At 32.3% G+C, this 17,160-nt stretch overlaps 5 protein-coding genes across 5 annotated transcripts; 2 read left to right on the plus strand and 3 right to left on the minus strand.

Annotated features, from left to right (window-relative positions):
* Positions 1-1,922: 1,922 nt before the first annotated feature.
* Positions 1,923-4,414, minus strand: PHYBLDRAFT_119595 (hypothetical protein; the record flags this gene model as incomplete). Its single annotated transcript, XM_018428694.1, has 4 exons — positions 1,923-2,494; positions 2,864-3,265; positions 3,386-3,929; positions 4,376-4,414. 4 exons carry the CDS (start codon positions 4,412-4,414, stop codon positions 1,923-1,925), a joined length of 1,557 nt encoding a protein of 518 aa, XP_018284072.1.
* Positions 4,415-5,108: 694 nt separating this feature from the next.
* PHYBLDRAFT_175558 (hypothetical protein) lies at positions 5,109-6,194 on the plus strand (the record flags this gene model as incomplete). The annotated part of the gene is made up of 3 exons (XM_018437519.1): positions 5,109-5,145; positions 5,635-5,754; positions 6,049-6,194. 3 exons carry the CDS (start codon positions 5,109-5,111, stop codon positions 6,192-6,194), a joined length of 303 nt encoding a protein of 100 aa, XP_018284073.1.
* Positions 6,195-7,651: 1,457 nt separating this feature from the next.
* Positions 7,652-8,722, minus strand: PHYBLDRAFT_69877 (hypothetical protein; the record flags this gene model as incomplete). The annotated part of the gene is made up of 3 exons (XM_018442177.1): positions 7,652-7,792; positions 8,062-8,114; positions 8,536-8,722. The coding sequence occupies 3 exons, from the start codon at positions 8,720-8,722 to the stop codon at positions 7,652-7,654; spliced, it is 381 nt and encodes a 126-aa protein (XP_018284074.1).
* Positions 8,723-9,244: 522 nt separating this feature from the next.
* PHYBLDRAFT_69878 (hypothetical protein) lies at positions 9,245-10,918 on the plus strand (the record flags this gene model as incomplete). The annotated part of the gene is made up of 6 exons (XM_018442178.1): positions 9,245-9,285; positions 9,391-9,467; positions 9,642-9,673; positions 9,923-10,092; positions 10,252-10,441; positions 10,835-10,918. The coding sequence occupies 6 exons, from the start codon at positions 9,245-9,247 to the stop codon at positions 10,916-10,918; spliced, it is 594 nt and encodes a 197-aa protein (XP_018284075.1).
* Positions 10,919-12,718: 1,800 nt separating this feature from the next.
* Positions 12,719-15,434, minus strand: PHYBLDRAFT_175561 (hypothetical protein; the record flags this gene model as incomplete). The annotated part of the gene is made up of 6 exons (XM_018437520.1): positions 12,719-12,816; positions 13,522-13,556; positions 14,496-14,524; positions 14,799-14,873; positions 14,913-14,974; positions 15,419-15,434. The coding sequence occupies 6 exons, from the start codon at positions 15,432-15,434 to the stop codon at positions 12,719-12,721; spliced, it is 315 nt and encodes a 104-aa protein (XP_018284076.1).
* Positions 15,435-17,160: the final 1,726 nt, after the last annotated feature.

A 17,160-nucleotide genomic window follows, 5' to 3' on the forward strand; every position in this document is an offset into this window, starting at 1 on the left:
AATTATCCACCAATTCACAGAGTCAGACCTTCTTCTCATATAGTCCTTCCATCTTTGACTCTCCTCTCGAACCGTATATTCTCCTATCCACTACAAACCGAGGAGACCGAGGAGAAGGAGGAAGAAGAGGAGAAGGAGGAAGAAGAGGAGAAGGAGGAAGAAGAGGAGAAGGAAGAGGAGAAGAAGAAGAAGAAGAAGAATAATAATAATAATAATAACAATAATAATATGAATACAAAGAAGGAGAAGGAAGAGGAGTCCAATATCAATCATGCCGACCAAAAAGTCACAACCGAAAAGTACAATGATAATAATGATAATGATAATGATAATTATGATTATAGTTATAAGAATTATTATTCTAATAGTGAAAATGAAGATGAAAATTACAATCGTAATAGCTGTAGCTATACTGATATCGATACTTGGTCAGAGAGTGATTGTGAGAGTATCATTACAGACTACTCGATGCAAAACTTGACTACCGCCTTTCTGGTTTCCATGTCTCCATTGGCAGCCGCGGCAGCCACTGCAGCAAAGACAAGAAGACACCAAGTTCACATGGGAAGACATCAAAAAAATAGAAAAGAATGCATGCCAGGGAAAAACAAACAAGCAGAGGTTCTTTTTATACAAATAAATAAAAGCTAAATGAAAAAATGAAAAAATTATATAGAGAAGAAAAGGAAAGAAACAAAAGGGGTTTAAAGAGAGAGAGAGAAAGGGATCTTTATATGTATGTATGCGTGCATGCATATGCGTACAGCTGTAGATGCACATACAAATACGCAATATACAATTAATTACTCTACTTTATTTTTCTCAAGTGAATATCAGTCGCAAGAATTTTTCTTTTCATTCCTAAACCCCTTCTTTTATGACATCCCTTGATTTCTGATTGATAGTGCGTAGATTGTACAGACAGTACAGGTATATTTTATGTAAATTTCTTCTTCTATCTATCTCTATGGATCATAAATAAATTTAACCTTGTGTGTACAGACAGACGTATATAATGGAGAGTAAAATGAGGAGAGAGTTGTAATATTGTTAAACAACATTGTCTTTCTTACTATCTTACTTCCTCTATTGTACAACCTTGATAAAGACTATCCCTTTTTCATAAGGTTGACGAAAAAAAAATTTAATATGTACCATTATTATTTTGACTCAAATAAATATGTATACATGTGTGTATGTGTGCACATTAATATTAATAAAATTAAAATAAAATAAAATAAAATAAATTATTATCCTTTTGGGGTCTATTATATTCTACAGTTGTGTCTAGAGTGTACAATGTGGAACGATGCAGGGCATATGTATATATAATATACATATAATTTTTGGAATGAATAATGATTATTAAGTCTAGATAGGCATGAAAAGTATACATTAAAGCGCAATTAATGTATAATAAAAGAATAATAATAATAATAATAATAATAATAGTAGTAGTAGTAGTAGTAGTAGTAGTAGTTTGTGAATATATATGTAAATAGGGAAAAGAAAGAAAAAAAAATGAGCGAATGAATGAAAAAAATGAATGAATGAATAAAATAATGAATGAAAGAAAGAATGAAATAATGAGTGAGTGATTGAAGCTAAAATTAATAGAAAGGCATAGATCATAAGTACAAATGCTGAATGGCATAGAAAGAACATATTTAGAATAATATTCTGTCCAAAGATTTTAAAGGAGGGAAGAAGAAGAGGAAGAAAGGATGAATGAACCGAGGGACCTTTTTTTTTTGTTTTTTTTTGTTTTGTTTTGTTTTGTTTTGTTTTGTACGTTCGTACATTCGTGCGTTTGTGTGTTTGTGCGTTCGTGCGTGTGTTCATTTGTGCATTTGTGCATTTTTGCATTTGTGCGTTCGTGCGTTTATGTGTGGGTGGGCTGTATGTATTTTGTTTGATCTTTCTTAGATAGGTGTACTGTTCTGTGACATGAATTGTTGATATTTCTCAGTCTTGACAAATCTGGGGACCGAATCCTGGGCCATGAGACGACAGATGTGGTCATTAACTTTGTCATACATCCTCATTATCACCTGGAGGCATTGTTGATTTGAACCATTGACAGTGACATTAATTAGGGTGGGTTGGATAGGTATATTGAGGAATGGCATATCTAGAGATGAGCCAGGTGCAACTGTGAACGTCCTTGTAACAAGGGTGATGATTTCTTGGCGAAGACCATGATCAATATTTACTTCCGAGGCAGCCTGCATACCAAGATAGGTGTCGTAGATTGTGTAGCAGTCTGTGAGAAGTTCACTGATAATCATTCTACGCGATCGGGCCTTCTTCCGCAGGCTATAATAATCGACCCAAAAATTGATATTTTCTTCGCAGAAATTGGCCTTCATGAAATCCCGAAAATACATTCGCAACAGAGGATCTTCAAGAATCTGCCTCAGTCTAGTCCACTGTGAGTCTCTGGGCGTCTTTCCGAGATTTCCGCTCGCACTATCACTAAGGGGCACATCCGAAGCTTCCACCAGGGTTAGCACGTCAATAGGCCCATTCGTCGGTTTCTCAAGTATGCTGGGTGCAGGCGATTCAGATATTCCGAGCGAAAGTTCAAAGCTACTGTCGTGAGATGATCCAGCTGACGACGTAATCGAAGGTGGCCGATCAGATCCAGACAAAAGTGACTCTCCGTTGCACCTCAAATTCAACAATTGTTCTGTCATCTCATCCAAACCTGAATCCTCTTTAGTTTCCGGGAGACTGATCACAGACTTGTCGCTGCCCTCTTTTGGGACCTGGAATCCCATCTTATTACACAGGGGGTTTTTAGAGCTCGGGCAGGTGATTGTGGCTGAAGGAATTCCTGTAGAACTAGAACTGGCCTGCAGACCAGTAGGAGCCAATCTCTTGGCCAGTGTCATTTGCTTTCGCAGCACCTGGCTCTGGGTGACCGATGAGGACGAACTAGAGGCGATGTCTGATTGCTTTGAAAGCGATACGTCTGAAGGACTCCGGGTGGGTTTTGTCTGCCACCCCAAGACTTTCCTCCCACGCTCTGTTACGTAGTAGATTGCGCGTTTGGTTGTCTTGAAAGAATTGTTGTCGGTTCGTATACTATTCGATTTATCCGATTTGTCTAGAACCTGGACAATCCATCCGTACAAGACAAATTCGGCTGCAATCATCAGGCCCTCTTCTCCAGACACTACGGTTGTGTATTCACAGATCCACTCAAAACATTGGTAACCGTAGAATGTGTATGTGTATTCGTGAGCTTGCTTTTCTTTAAGGCCTAAGGTTAAAATTTATCCATATCCAATCCTTTTATTGTTAATAACAAAATGATATATGTAGGTATTATATATCCAATCTTTTATTTTATTTTATTTTATTTTATTTTTATATAAATTACCTCCAACATCATCAGCCAATAAAGTCTCGGTGGGTAACCAAGCCATCATTGTTTTAAACGCCGTTGTCATGTTGGGACGGGCAAACGATAGACTATCGGTGTCAATCAGACGGTCAAACTTGACGATGCGAAAGGAGTCGATACGGTCGAGAGATTTCTGAATGTGGCTAATGCTTACACCTGCCCGTTGACTAAAGTCCTGGACCATGTATTTTCCCTTTGGGGTGACATACCAGGTGGCCCTATCTTTCATTGTACGGTTTTGGGGATCTGCTGCGTTTTCTGCTAATCGACTGTTCAACATGTGTTGTCCAAGAGTTTTGGCCATTTCGCGTGTCATGCTAAATGTCGTCGTCGTTCGGGTAGCTATCTGTACATTTGGGTCGTTTGGGTCAGGAGTACGTATTACATGGACAAATTTGAGGTCTGATAATGTCAATACTGCTTCGTCTGTGGTGATACTGTTGGGATATGTTCTGAAGATGGATCGATGGTCTTTTAGGGGAGTCTGGATAAGAAATGCTCCAAATATATCGAATAGATCCTTTTTGTATGTAAATATACATGTAGATAAATAGATAGATAGATAGACAGATAGACAAGATAGATATTATTATCATAATCGTAATCATAATCATAATCATAATTGACGTTATTATTGCTTTATCATTTTCTCACTTTCCATCTCCCTCTCCCTCTCTCTATCTCCATCTCTTTTGTGGTTATTCATGATTATTGTATTGTTATTATTACTATATTAGTATATTAACGTTAATATTTCCTTTTCTTTGGTTTTTGGTAACGATAATGGTAACGATAATGGTAATGGTTAACATAATTGTACTATCAATTGTAATTATAATTATAATTATAATTGTAATTGTGATTGTGATTGTGATTGCAATAATCAATCCTTTTTTTTTTGGTGAAAGATAGAGAGAGAGAAATATACTATATTTGATATTTGATATTTGATATTTTGGGTTTTACCTTTGCGAATGGTCTACCTGTAGAGGTGACTCGCATCATGGAGGTGTATGTGGAAAGGGAATTATTGCTATTTGGCATAGCTTAGGTGATGCGGACAAAAGGAAAAGAAGGATAGGAAGTTTGTGGGAATGAATAAGAGGAAGAAGAAGAGAGAGAGAAAGAGAGAAAGAGAAAGAGAGAGAAATGGATTAGCTGAGCTGAGATTTGAATCGACTTGCAACTTCTTTGCGACAGGCAGGACAAGACTCGTTCTTGATCGCTCACTGGCTTTCTAAGCCGTACCACGTGTGGTGACAGTAAGGATCATCTTACGATTTACCTTTGCAAACCAACCAACCAACCAACCAACCAACTAACCAACTAACTAATAATTATAATTATAATATTAATATAATTTTAGTTATTGTCATTATTTATTTATTTATTTATTTTTACTTATATATCGTGGCTATTTTCCCACATTGTCCATTTTACGATCTATGTAGATTATCTATACGATTGATTTCCAGTAGGCACAATATACATATACAGATACAATTCATTTATATACAAGTTATATATATATATATAAAAAAGACTCTCCCCTTGTTTGGTCATCCTAATAAGATCCCTTTCTTTTACTCCCTACTGTACAAAGAGAATCTCTACTTATTCAAGTACAATACTCTTTTTTTTTTATTTTATTTTTTCAAAAATATATAACAATTATAATAGTGATAGTGATATTAAGTAAATGGATCAAGAATCTGTATTCAACGCCACAGATCATAGTTAAAAATACAGACTTGTATATATTTCTCAAATAGAGTAACACAGTAGCAAGACTCAATCATCTACTCTTATTTTCCTAGTTTAGATGTGTCATTTGTGAACTCTTTCTCCCCCAAGATCAATATGTATATAATTAAAATACAATAAAAATGGGTTGTGATGTAAGCTAGATAAATTGTCAAGATCCAATTGAACCTAAAGTAACCTATATGAGCTTTACAAAGTGTATACTCACCAGCGATCCGGGGTAGATTAGAAGTTGTGGTTGGGGGTGTGAGAGAGAAAATAAGTGGGGGGTGAGAGAATTTGCGCCTGGGCTTAAAGATTATTTGACAAATATAACAGATTATTATTAGTATTATTATTTTTACGCATACGTTCACATATAATACATATATATCTTTAAGTTTGCTTTTTTTTAAGGGTGCCTTCTTACGTTTCTCTTTTATATTATATATATATATTTATATATATTATTTTATAAACAGGTTGCCATACTACCTTTTGTGCTTCACAGCCTCATAAATACGCTAATACATCTCAGATTAAGGGCCGAAATAAGGACGCATTGTCCGTGGAATCAATCAACGTGGTTGTTGACATTGGCGGTAAATAAGAATATCCGTGAATAAATAAAAAAAAAACTAACATAAATATATACGATTGGGGAAGAAATGTTCCTTTGATTAAACATGGACCGGTTCTCAAAGGGTTGTGTGATCGAGTAAGCATGGTGATCCTTATCAATAGCTATCATCAATAAAAATAAAAAAATATTAATATCAATATCAATATATATATTTATGTGGGCAAATCTTGAGTTAATTGGCTATTAGTAATTCAATTAGCTTATAGTACTATTACAATAATAATTACAATCGTTTAAGAATCTTTTGTTATAGTAATTATCATTTGTATTGATATATTTAAGTTTTCTGTTAATGGTGCTAATGGTGCTAATGGTGCTAACGGTGCTAATGGTCTTAATGGTACTGCTGATATTACTGCTAATGTTATTTATTCTCGAAAAAACAATAGCAATATATAAAATAAATTGGCCATTCAATTCAATATATAACCTGTCGCCGCCATTTATTCAAAAACCCGATTCCGTGCTTGCGGAACGATGTCGATTAACACATGTGTGGTGTAATACACTGGCGTAACCAGTTTGGAGGAAAGAGAAAGAGAGAGAGAAAAAGAGAGAGAAAAACCTTAATTATTGTATTTTATTCCAACTTTGGTGCACTACCCCAGATATAAGGTCCTTCTAGAGGCTTAGATTACTTAAATGACCATAAAAAAATAAAAATACAATACAGCTGTATATTTATTTTTTTGGAATTATTCCCAAGAAAATTATTCAAATAACAATACAAAATGATAGCGATAATTAACGGGTAGAGAAGGGAGGAAAGAGGAAGCAAGGGTCTCTTTTAGGAGATATCAATTCACAACCGGGTGATTGTGGCTATATGGAACCCCAATTCAGCTCCACAAAAGACTCTTACAAATGTGCACTCATACCTATAACAGATTAAGGTACTGAATACGGGTACATGACAGATAGGAAAGTCTGTATTGTATTCACACCCTTTTTTCTGACTATAAGATCGCTTTGTGATTCACTAGACTTGTGATATTTGTCTCGAGTTGTCGGGTTTCGACCGGTGTATTCCGTTGGCTACAAGCCATACAAACTACACGCATTTACACAATGATCCAGAAATAAAAGACCATTCTTTAAGCGTGTATGCTTATGTGTACATATGATACTAATCTAATTACAAAGCAAGAATTCTTTTTCTTATAAAAAAGTAAAGTAAAAATAATTATTAAATTTTTATATTGGATCAGCAAGAAAAAAAAATCAGGTTTTTAACCAACTCCTCTTGATTTACCATTAATTATATTGTTTGTCTTTGGTAATTATGAAATCAGTTTGTAATATTTTTGTATTAAATATATATCTGTATATTTGTATATTTGTATATGCATATAAATTCATATAAATATAAGAGTCTGAGAACCATCTGAGGTACTTTGTAGATTTTGATTTATTATTATTATTATTAAAAGTATATATATTATGATTATTTTATAGTGTGTAAAATTAAACCAGTCCAAAATAACGGATTTGCGCTGTGCAACCAAATATATATATAAAAAAAAATACGGGAAACTTTAAGCAAAAAATAACATCCCACTTTATTTCGCACTTTCTAATTGATACCAAAAACTCCTTCCAAACCAAGAAATAAAACAATGTCCGTTTGGTTTACTCTACAGTTTTTTTATACTTCAAATTCAGAAAATGTTGGTTTTTATTTTGTATTTTTGGACAAATAAAAGACAATCCAGACAATATTTCTCTACCATTTTTTTTTTGATAGAATAAGAAAAATATCTATATAAAATCTGTGAAGCTTTACCTGTAAAGGTGTGTGAAAGAAGCTATATAAATCTTACAAGGTGATAATTAAAATTTTATACTAAAGTTTAATTTTAAGATCTGTGCCGGCGTTTGTTGTTGGTTCGTGCATAAAATAACAAGATATCAAGGATGCCTTTTTTTTTGGCAGCTATGATGTCCCGATTCCAAACAGCATTAAAAGTGTGTCTGTATTTTGGCACACCAATACTGGTCTACAGGTTGTCAAGTATATAAATAAATAAAATGTTGATTTGGAAAAATATATTCCCTGAGCTTAATTGAGATTATGTCTACTTTGGATGTACTACCAAGCCTAGAGAAAGACAAACGTAAATGTTTGTATTTTTTATAAACGTTGTCTCTATCAAATAAATGAAATCCTAATATAGATACTTAGATACTTAGATAGATAGCTAAATAGCTAAATAGCTAGATAGAGGAAGAGAGAAATATATTTTGACAGAATTATTCCTTTCATTACAATTACAATTATCACTGTCATTGTCATTCCAATGCTCATCATATCTTTTGTAACTTTGTTTGAATTGCATCGAAAAAGCAAATTGGTATAAAATGTTATTCTTTACACTAATTGCATTTAATTACTGTAAGAAAACCTAGTCATGCCTAGCAACTTCTTTAATCTTCTAAACCTATCTCGGTATATTGAGACTAATCTTTTTTTTTAAAAAAAAAAAGACTTTCAGATAACCTTTGTAGGTGAGAATAGAAGAGTGGACTGCTTTTTTCTTGGTATACCAAGATAAATTACACATGTGGCCAATTAACTATATACAACTTCTTGCTGGGTTATTAATATTGACTTGACATCATTATGGAATCAATGTCAAACTACTTCATGATAATCTTGAGTAATTAGGTTTAAGAGAAGAGGATTTGTATTTGTACGTATAGAAAAAAAAGGCAAGAACAAAAATACTGAGAGGGTATATACTTGGCCACACCACAACCCGAATGGACTTGTCATTAGCGTCATTGACAAGTCCAGGCATCCCTTTAATGGACTTTGTTTCTACAACATTCATCTCACCAACTATGAGATTATGCCACACAAGAGACAACAGTGAATTGCTACATCGTACATCTGAAAGGCACGCAATAACTGCAAAGAGTCTCGTCATTCAACAAGCTCTTTTCTGTGCCCTAAACACAATCCACAAAAGATTGTTGTTCCAAAGTGTCTATTTATACAGAATTTATTGTAAACAATCACTTAGATTGTCCCAGGAGTCAGCCAGTGCATCTCATAAACCTGCACTGGAATCGCCACTTCATACAACAACGTTACTGTTGAAAATTTTGAGCGAAGGCTTTCTATTTTTGTATGCAAATTCTAAATGATGTTTTTAGTAAGTTAAGGCTGAAACGATACACTATACATTATAAAAAAAAATTCCCTTGATTTGTATATATAGTCACTACATCCTTCGCTGGTTCGTCATGTCGTGAATAGCTTTTGCTACCAAGATATCTGTGGAGAAAACGCCACATGGCCTACGGGAGATTTCTTCGCTAGGCATAAAATCAAAAATTATAGATTTTTACCAACCTTGAAAGCAAAAAATGGGGAAAAGATAAATTTGAGTACCATCAGTGCAAACCCTGGGTGGTTTGTTCCCTTTTTTTTTTATTTTCGATTAACGATGAACTGGAGAAAGAACATATGGTCCACAAACCGTACGATGTAAGAAGGCCACCTTTACCGAAACGATTTTCTGTGCTGCCAGCTGCTTCTACTCGTTGGAGATTTGTTTCATTGAGCGTAGACTTCCTCTCCTGTTTTACAAAGCAATCGTTATATCGTGGCTATCAAAATCAGGTCAAATGATTTTTTCGTACCTTTAGATACCAACATCGTTACAGAAAGTAAGCATAAAACATACAACTATATGATCATCATTATGGTATATCAGTACTTATTCCAAATTGGAGCTAGAAGGTGCTTTTTTAGTAACATGATAAAAACCAACGGCTTGTCTGTAGACTTTGTGTCCTATAAAAGATGAAATACTACTCATTGTTCTACATATCAAACTTTAGATTTATCTCTGAATGATTTCAATATATCTGAGGTCAAATAAACATACATCCCTATTTTTATTGACCCTAATCAGAAAAGTGTCTTTACCGCTACTATTGGCATGCAGGAGTAGTAGATACAAGGGCCTAGCATAAAGTAATACTAGCATATAACAAGGTATACAAAATTCTGTAAAAAATTGGAGGGCCAAGAAAAAACGTGATGGTGTACAATCCATTGAAAGTAGAATCCGCTCCTCAAAGACCTAAGAGTCTCGAAACACCATCATTATATCTCATAGATCTTGTCACATCTCAACACACTTCTGGAGCTCTATGATCCAAGTGTTTCAAGAAAGTGTTTTACTTTTTATCAGAGCAAGCTTAATAGATCTATACAGCCCAAAGACAAGGTTCCGCTTATTGCTTTTAGTGTCGGTATGTTTGAGAAGGGCACTGTGAAGTTCAAAGGGTTAAGATATAGTGTTTTCAGCAAATTTCTTTAAAGCGTTAAAAAGGCGTAATGTTGAGGGTGAGTTAATAGTTTTTGACAATCGATTAATACAATGCCCCTAAGCTATTTAGCCTCTGCCATTATACTCTAATTTTTGTTAACACTCCCGATTTCAAGGGTTCCAGTGTGTTATCCTGTCGAGAATGTCGAACAGTGTGGCAGCGGAACGTCAACGCATGTTTTGAACATGGTAACAGTCCCATTATGTATTTTGTCAGAGAAAGGAAGGCCCAAAGGATTCAAGCCCCAAAAAAAGGAGATATCCGTAGCAAACAGGGCTTCTCTTACGAGATTTAGATTATCACAGGTAGGTACCTGAATACACCTTTCACTTGATTTGAAAACTAATTATATATATATATATATTTCATCTAAAAAAGGTAACCGAATTTTCTAAAAATTAATTTTCATTCGTCCAAAGAAAAAATAATCTAACATCGTCTGAATTTAAATTAGAAAAACTGTATAATGACAGCCACAACCCAGATTTTGGGATATTATAATTTTTTTTTCTTTTTTACAAATCTACAAAGGTTCTAATGATTTATATTATAATACCTATTTAAATCATCTTCATTTTCCATAGTATGATGGCCTTTTCTTGGTATTAATTTTGATAATATTATCTAGATATATATATATATATATATATATATATACTTTACATTAAAAAATATACAGTAATAATGGTAAGTATTAGGTGTTTGCTATTGACTACTTTAATTATTTGGACTCAAAGTGTACTACTATATTTGTAGGGCAAGCAAATTTAAAATCAAGTTAAAAACACCGAAAATCTAAAAAAGAAAAATAAAATTACAATGTTGCGTTGTATATTGCACATTTAGAATTCTCTCATTATCTATTTTCCTAATTAAACACACAGGCACACATACAAAATTAATGTTAAAGTTAAAAGAGGTCGAGAAAGATGATTTTTTTTAGAAAATACTTGCAGCGAAAATAGATATTTTAGTAGAGTATGGTTTTAATATTGTGGGATTTATTGGGGTGTGAATTGATAAGACTATTAGAGGTGGCTTCTGTACCAAATCCGGAAACTTAAAAAGCTTATATATTTTTGACGTGCAAGATACAACTTTCACGTAAGACAATACTGTTTAAAAATCATTCTGTCTTCATTTCCACAATAGAATATATATATATATTTCTCTTATAAAATGTATCCTGTAGCCAATTTGCCCGCATACATAACGCAAACATAATAATATTTTTCTTTCTTTTCTTCATCTTTACATAATCTAAAATTCAAATTTATAAATAATAGTAATAATAATAAAGCCAGGTGATAATATTTTGGCATCATAATCGTGCAAAAGATAATTTTCTTTACATCGACAGTTTAAATATTTAAAGCGACGACTAAATACCACCATGCGCAAAGTTTGTCTTACTGACACATAATTTTAACCTTTGGTTGTCCTGAAAATATATGAGTGAAAAGAAGAAGAAAAAAATGCTGTGTTTACATATATACATATTATTCATACTTTTAATAATTAAAAGGTCGAATAAACTCAATGGTAAATACAGAAGCAAACAAAAGTTAATGATAATAGACTAAAGAGCAGTTGTATATACATAAAAAAAAAGAAAATAGAGTTATTTGGCTCAGTACAAGTTCGTCAAGTCAAATATATATATATATTCCGCCAATAATTCAGTACAAAATTCATCCTTGAACTTACTAAGCAATCTTTATAAAGAACAAATCTAAATAAATATATACATATCTTGCTCACAAAAAAAGTCTTCATTTGGACTTTTTAGTAACATGTTAACGAGACAATATAAGTTAGACTAATACTAGATTATATGCACCCATAATAATTAAGTCTTAAAAAAAGAAGCGTGATCACATATGTCTTATGATACTTAATATCTGATAAGGTAATGTTACAGAAGAACAAAATTTAATATTATTATATTATGAGGAAAGTTATAAATAAAATTTATATATAAAAGAAGTTGAACTTATTCTGATGTGATGTTGCCGAATAAAATATCCTCAGAAGGCATAATATACGAGTATCTAAAGAGTCAAATATTTCCAGTAGCATCTAAATTTAAATTTACTATTTACCATAGGGTCTTTTTATTTTATTTTTGACAAGATATTTTACCATTCGGTCTATCCTAATTGTCAGTTATCTTTATTTCTGGTTGTATCTCTCTGTATGTGCAAGGAGGTGGATTCGGTTTAAGTTAAAGATCACTGTTACCAATTTATATATATAAAGTACACCATTTTCCAAAACCAGAGACATTTCCGGTCTATTATGATATATCAATATGCTTATACACAGACTGAAGTTGTACTAGCCCCCATAATTCTTGTGCGTGATGAAAAATCAAAATATTGTGTGTAGAAATAAACATCGAGTACAATAACTTACATATATATATATTAAATTTATTGACCGACTTAAAGGTTTTTTACGCGGTTAGTTTATATATATATAATATAGTTTACTTATTTATTTGAAAGGAATGATGAGTAAAATAAATAAATTTAAGTTAAAAAGTTACAGTGACCCGCGTGTCACCACAATGACCTTCGATGTCAATTGACCCGGAGTAGAGCCATTATAGCTACAGCCTGCAATACTATTTTTCTTGTAACGCAGTAGTAAGAGCACAGTAAGTATTCAGAGACCCAGACTAATGGTTATAAAAAAAAAGTCATTGAGGTTTCACTAAATAAAAATATCAATAATATAATTTTGCAGTCGTTTTTTTAAGACACTATCGTTTGGGTTTATAATCAAAATAATAATAAATCAAAAGTGAGAAACAGCGTATTTAGGTTATGAAAATAATCCAATTATTGGTGGTTCTGATTGTAATATATTAACCATGATCACGTTATGAAAGTAAGAAAGAAAGGAAGAAGAAGAAACAAGTAAATTTACTAAAGACGTGTATAAAATGCTATAGATATTTTAAATGCAATATAAGTCTACTGGCAAATAAAATAAAAACCTCAAGTCTCCTTTATAGGCGCGATTTACGCCATCTAAAATAATTAATTAATCAAATAAACAAATAAATAAAATACTTGTATTGGGGGGAGAGGAGTACGTGAATATCTAATAACCGCTATAAGAGAGAGAGAGAGGGGGGGAAACAATTAGATATTCTACCTCCAAGGATAAGACCTCTTGAGCTATTCGTACAATCGGAATGATTTATTGTCGTACTATTTCCAAGCCATGATTTTTTAAGCAGCCCAAAAAAAACCACCAACATTGTGGCCAAAAATCCAATAGACCGAGAGGTGAAGAGATCGTGTTATCTGGAGTGACCTTTCCCAAGACTTATAGTTTTTCCGAAAATACATGAAAGGCTGAGAGCGGATTCGCTTACCGATTGATGCTGTTTGTGCTCTGGAGGACTTAGTACTTTGAATACAGTCCAAAAAAAAAAAAAGAAAAAAAAAGTATTTTTTGGTGAATATTAGTTTATTAACCTGCCAAAATAATTTATGTTTTTTTTTATAAAACTAATAATAATAATAAAAACACACACCAGAAATTTATCTACCGAGTATTTTAATCATTGCCGTTCAAAAAAAAGTCAACCCGTAGATAAACGACTAAAGGAAAAGGTTAAAGCATAAGAGCTTAACTTTTTAAGCCATGAAAAGAAGAAGATTGTATTTAAATTATGAAAGACATATTGTGAGCCAATGCTAGATTATGGGGCTAAAATGAGGGCAAGTTATGAGCTATGAATAATTATCATTATTTATCTAATAAATGCATTTATTTTAATCTTTTTTGAAAGCCACTTATTTATTTATTATTTTCTATAATTTTAGAGACGAGTAACTAAATTAACTTGGTCGAATCAAATGTAAAATAAGAAAAGAGCTCGGATGTTCTCTTAATTTGACATAGCATAAATGTTTCTAAAGTCACTGGTAAGTGTCTTTGGGCCTTAATTATTCACTCAGAGCGATGTATAGTGAGCACAATACAACACCTTCATCTCACTATCTGCCGCCGCTTTTCATACAATGTTTGGAAATATCTTAATCGGAAAATAGCAAACATTAATTCTAGAAGTATTCATATAATTGCCTTGTAATCGGGCTATTTCAGTTAATTATACTGAGCTATATATTATATGTAGGAATACAAGTATATGTCTGTGAGCGCGGATGTACTTAGATGTCCTGATAAGCTATAAAATACCAGAAAAAAGAAACTCCAAAAGTCATCTTGGCTCATATTTTTCTACTAGATTAAACACCCTTTGGTATATACACTATATCCGTAATGTCAGAACGCTGTAATATATATACTACTTAGAACTTTTGTCAGGTTGCTTTTATTTACCTGACACACACTTGAAAAGATTGTTTAAACTATTTATTTATCAATTATGCAAAATGTACAGTTTTTGTGTCCATATTCCTTACTTGAATTTGAGTTTACTATTGGTCCATTACTTTTTATTGCCCATTGTTTCTTTGCATTATCAAATATCTGCTTAGCCCCCAGTCTACTTATTGGTGGTAAACCTCAAAGTTATATCGGACCTCTTATTTATTAGCGTTTACCCCTCGTGCAACATTACTGTCGTATTCAGAATATTCAACAAACCTGTCATAATACTTTTTGTCTCTTTTTTTCTCTTACTAGAGATCGAGACGACTTGAACTTTTGTGAAAGTTTAGACAGAATCACTTTGTAAATCAAGACAAGCACAATATTCTTTTTAAAAACATTTTATTTTTTAATTCTAAAATATACATTCATATGTCTGTTATTCACGATGACCACCGAAAATCGTGCTTTATCAATTGATAGTAGCACTATAGAAGGTAGCCAGAATAATATAGCTGCTTAACATGATGTATTTCGAAGTACTTATTTTACTTTGATATAATTATTTGGTCTTAACCGATAATAAACAAAAACAAAATAGTTTCAAAAAAATGTCTTTTTTTGTGTCAATTTGTGAGATAATTTCGTTAGTTTTAATTCTTATACAATTTTTGGGGACATATATTGAGTCGTCTTAACTCCCAAGTAATAACACTGCATATTATAGAAGGTCATCTACCATGGTTGTTTCCTTATAAGCCCAAGGTAATTTTATCACATCAATTGCTCAATTAGCCTGGACCTTTAGCGACTGATAGGTATTACCTATGTATATTTATATGCGAACATATGAATACATTTTGCTTGAAAAAGTTTGGAAGCTTATGTCACTTTTCTTTCTTTATTTTTTTTAAACGCGTCTAGTAATTTACAGACAAATTTGGACATATTTATTTTATCCTGTAACTAGAATTTTATTGTCTATATGTGTATATGTGCATAAAAATGTCTTTTTTAATAAACTTCCTTTTTTTTTAAAAAAAAAAAAACCCCGTCTTGTTATCTATCTATATGGATACTCTAAATAAAAATTAAGAACCTTGCAAATTAGGCGCACCAGATATAAAAGATCTATATGGCGATATTTTTCAGTATCTAAGTTAGCTAAAACTTCACACAGGAAACCCTTTGTCTCTCCAACTCAGTTCCTCGGGAGCAATTCTTTTTATATACAAGTTGGAAGTTTATGACAGCCAAATAAGTCTACAGTAGATAGCTTGTTGATAGAATCGATGTATCTTGGGCTAAAACTTAGACTTTTTGGGTGTATAATTGTCTTATACCTACTGTAACTTTCTTTTTTGATATTAAATATTTCTTTTATTTGGACTAATTCTGTCGAATAACGGAAACTTTATTCTACAAATTAATCAAGACATCTACTATAATTATTTGGCTATACTTTCTTGAATAAAATTCGTGAGGATATTCTTGGCTAGAATATTTAAAAATATTTGTTTCCAATATTAATACATTCTCTTTAAGACACGTTATATATTTTATGTGATAAATTTAGATGTAGCCATTTTACTATAATTCCAAGTCGAAGAAATAAATCAACACCTGATTAGAAAAGTGGCTGTTAGTTTTTGCAAGAAAACTATTGGTTTTATCAAGAATCTATCCATTGACTTATATTCAGATAAATGTCAGAGCTTTAATATATATATATATAAAGAACGGCCAAGTAATTATTGAAAACGATATGAAAGTTTGAAATGGATACTTTCTCATCTCTGGTTACTTTATTGATGGCTTTTCAAGAATATTCTTCTCTGTTTTATCTTTTATGTGACCCACTAACGATACATAGCTCTCCTTATATTGAAATAGACTCTAAATAATTGCTACAAAATTTCTTGAGGTCTTTGTAAATATTAATGATCTCAATCTAAAATCATTAAAGTCTTGGCTGTAGCATAATGGATACCTCTGGCATAATGGGCAGTGATGATATGACTATAGCCTTATTAATTCTTAATATTTTATATAATGAGAATTGCATTTATTTACAGTGACATTGCTACAGAAAAAAAGACTGGATTCAGAGGGTCTGTTACTGGTTTCTTATTTGTTGTATCAAGTCTATCATTCTCTTAAAGTATTATGCTTTTGTAGTATCCATTTCCTGGAGTACCATTGATATAAAATGGCATTGGTCTTATACAAAAATATCTAGAAAAAGTCTCTTTTGCCTTTGAGTGATACATAGGATATAAAAAATAAAACCGCCCAAAATGGCTCAAGCAACAGTAAAAAATATTTTCTTTTATATATATATTTACAAGCAAAAGACAATAACTAACCTTTGAGATTGTTATCTTTAACGTCTTTTTTTTTTATTTCATCACAATGATGAAAGATTTGGAGATATTTTCTCTGAAATCGAATATTTATACATTATTCCTCAAGGTGAATTATATGTATAAAGCAAATGCTCTGTCCATAATAGCTATTGCTTAAAGTTCGAAGCACCAAACGCACGTTCTATTTTAGTACCACATACACAGGATTCAAAAGGCAAACCAGTCGGCGATCTTTGTTTCTCAAGCTGCTTAACCCGGAAATATTGGTACGTACTATCCTGTAGAATAATCATTCCCGAACCTATCTC

The sequence above is a fragment of the Phycomyces blakesleeanus genome (genome assembly GCF_001638985.1).
Source record: "Phycomyces blakesleeanus NRRL 1555(-) unplaced genomic scaffold PHYBLscaffold_39, whole genome shotgun sequence".
In the NCBI taxonomy this organism is placed as follows: domain Eukaryota; kingdom Fungi; phylum Mucoromycota; class Mucoromycetes; order Mucorales; family Phycomycetaceae; genus Phycomyces; species Phycomyces blakesleeanus.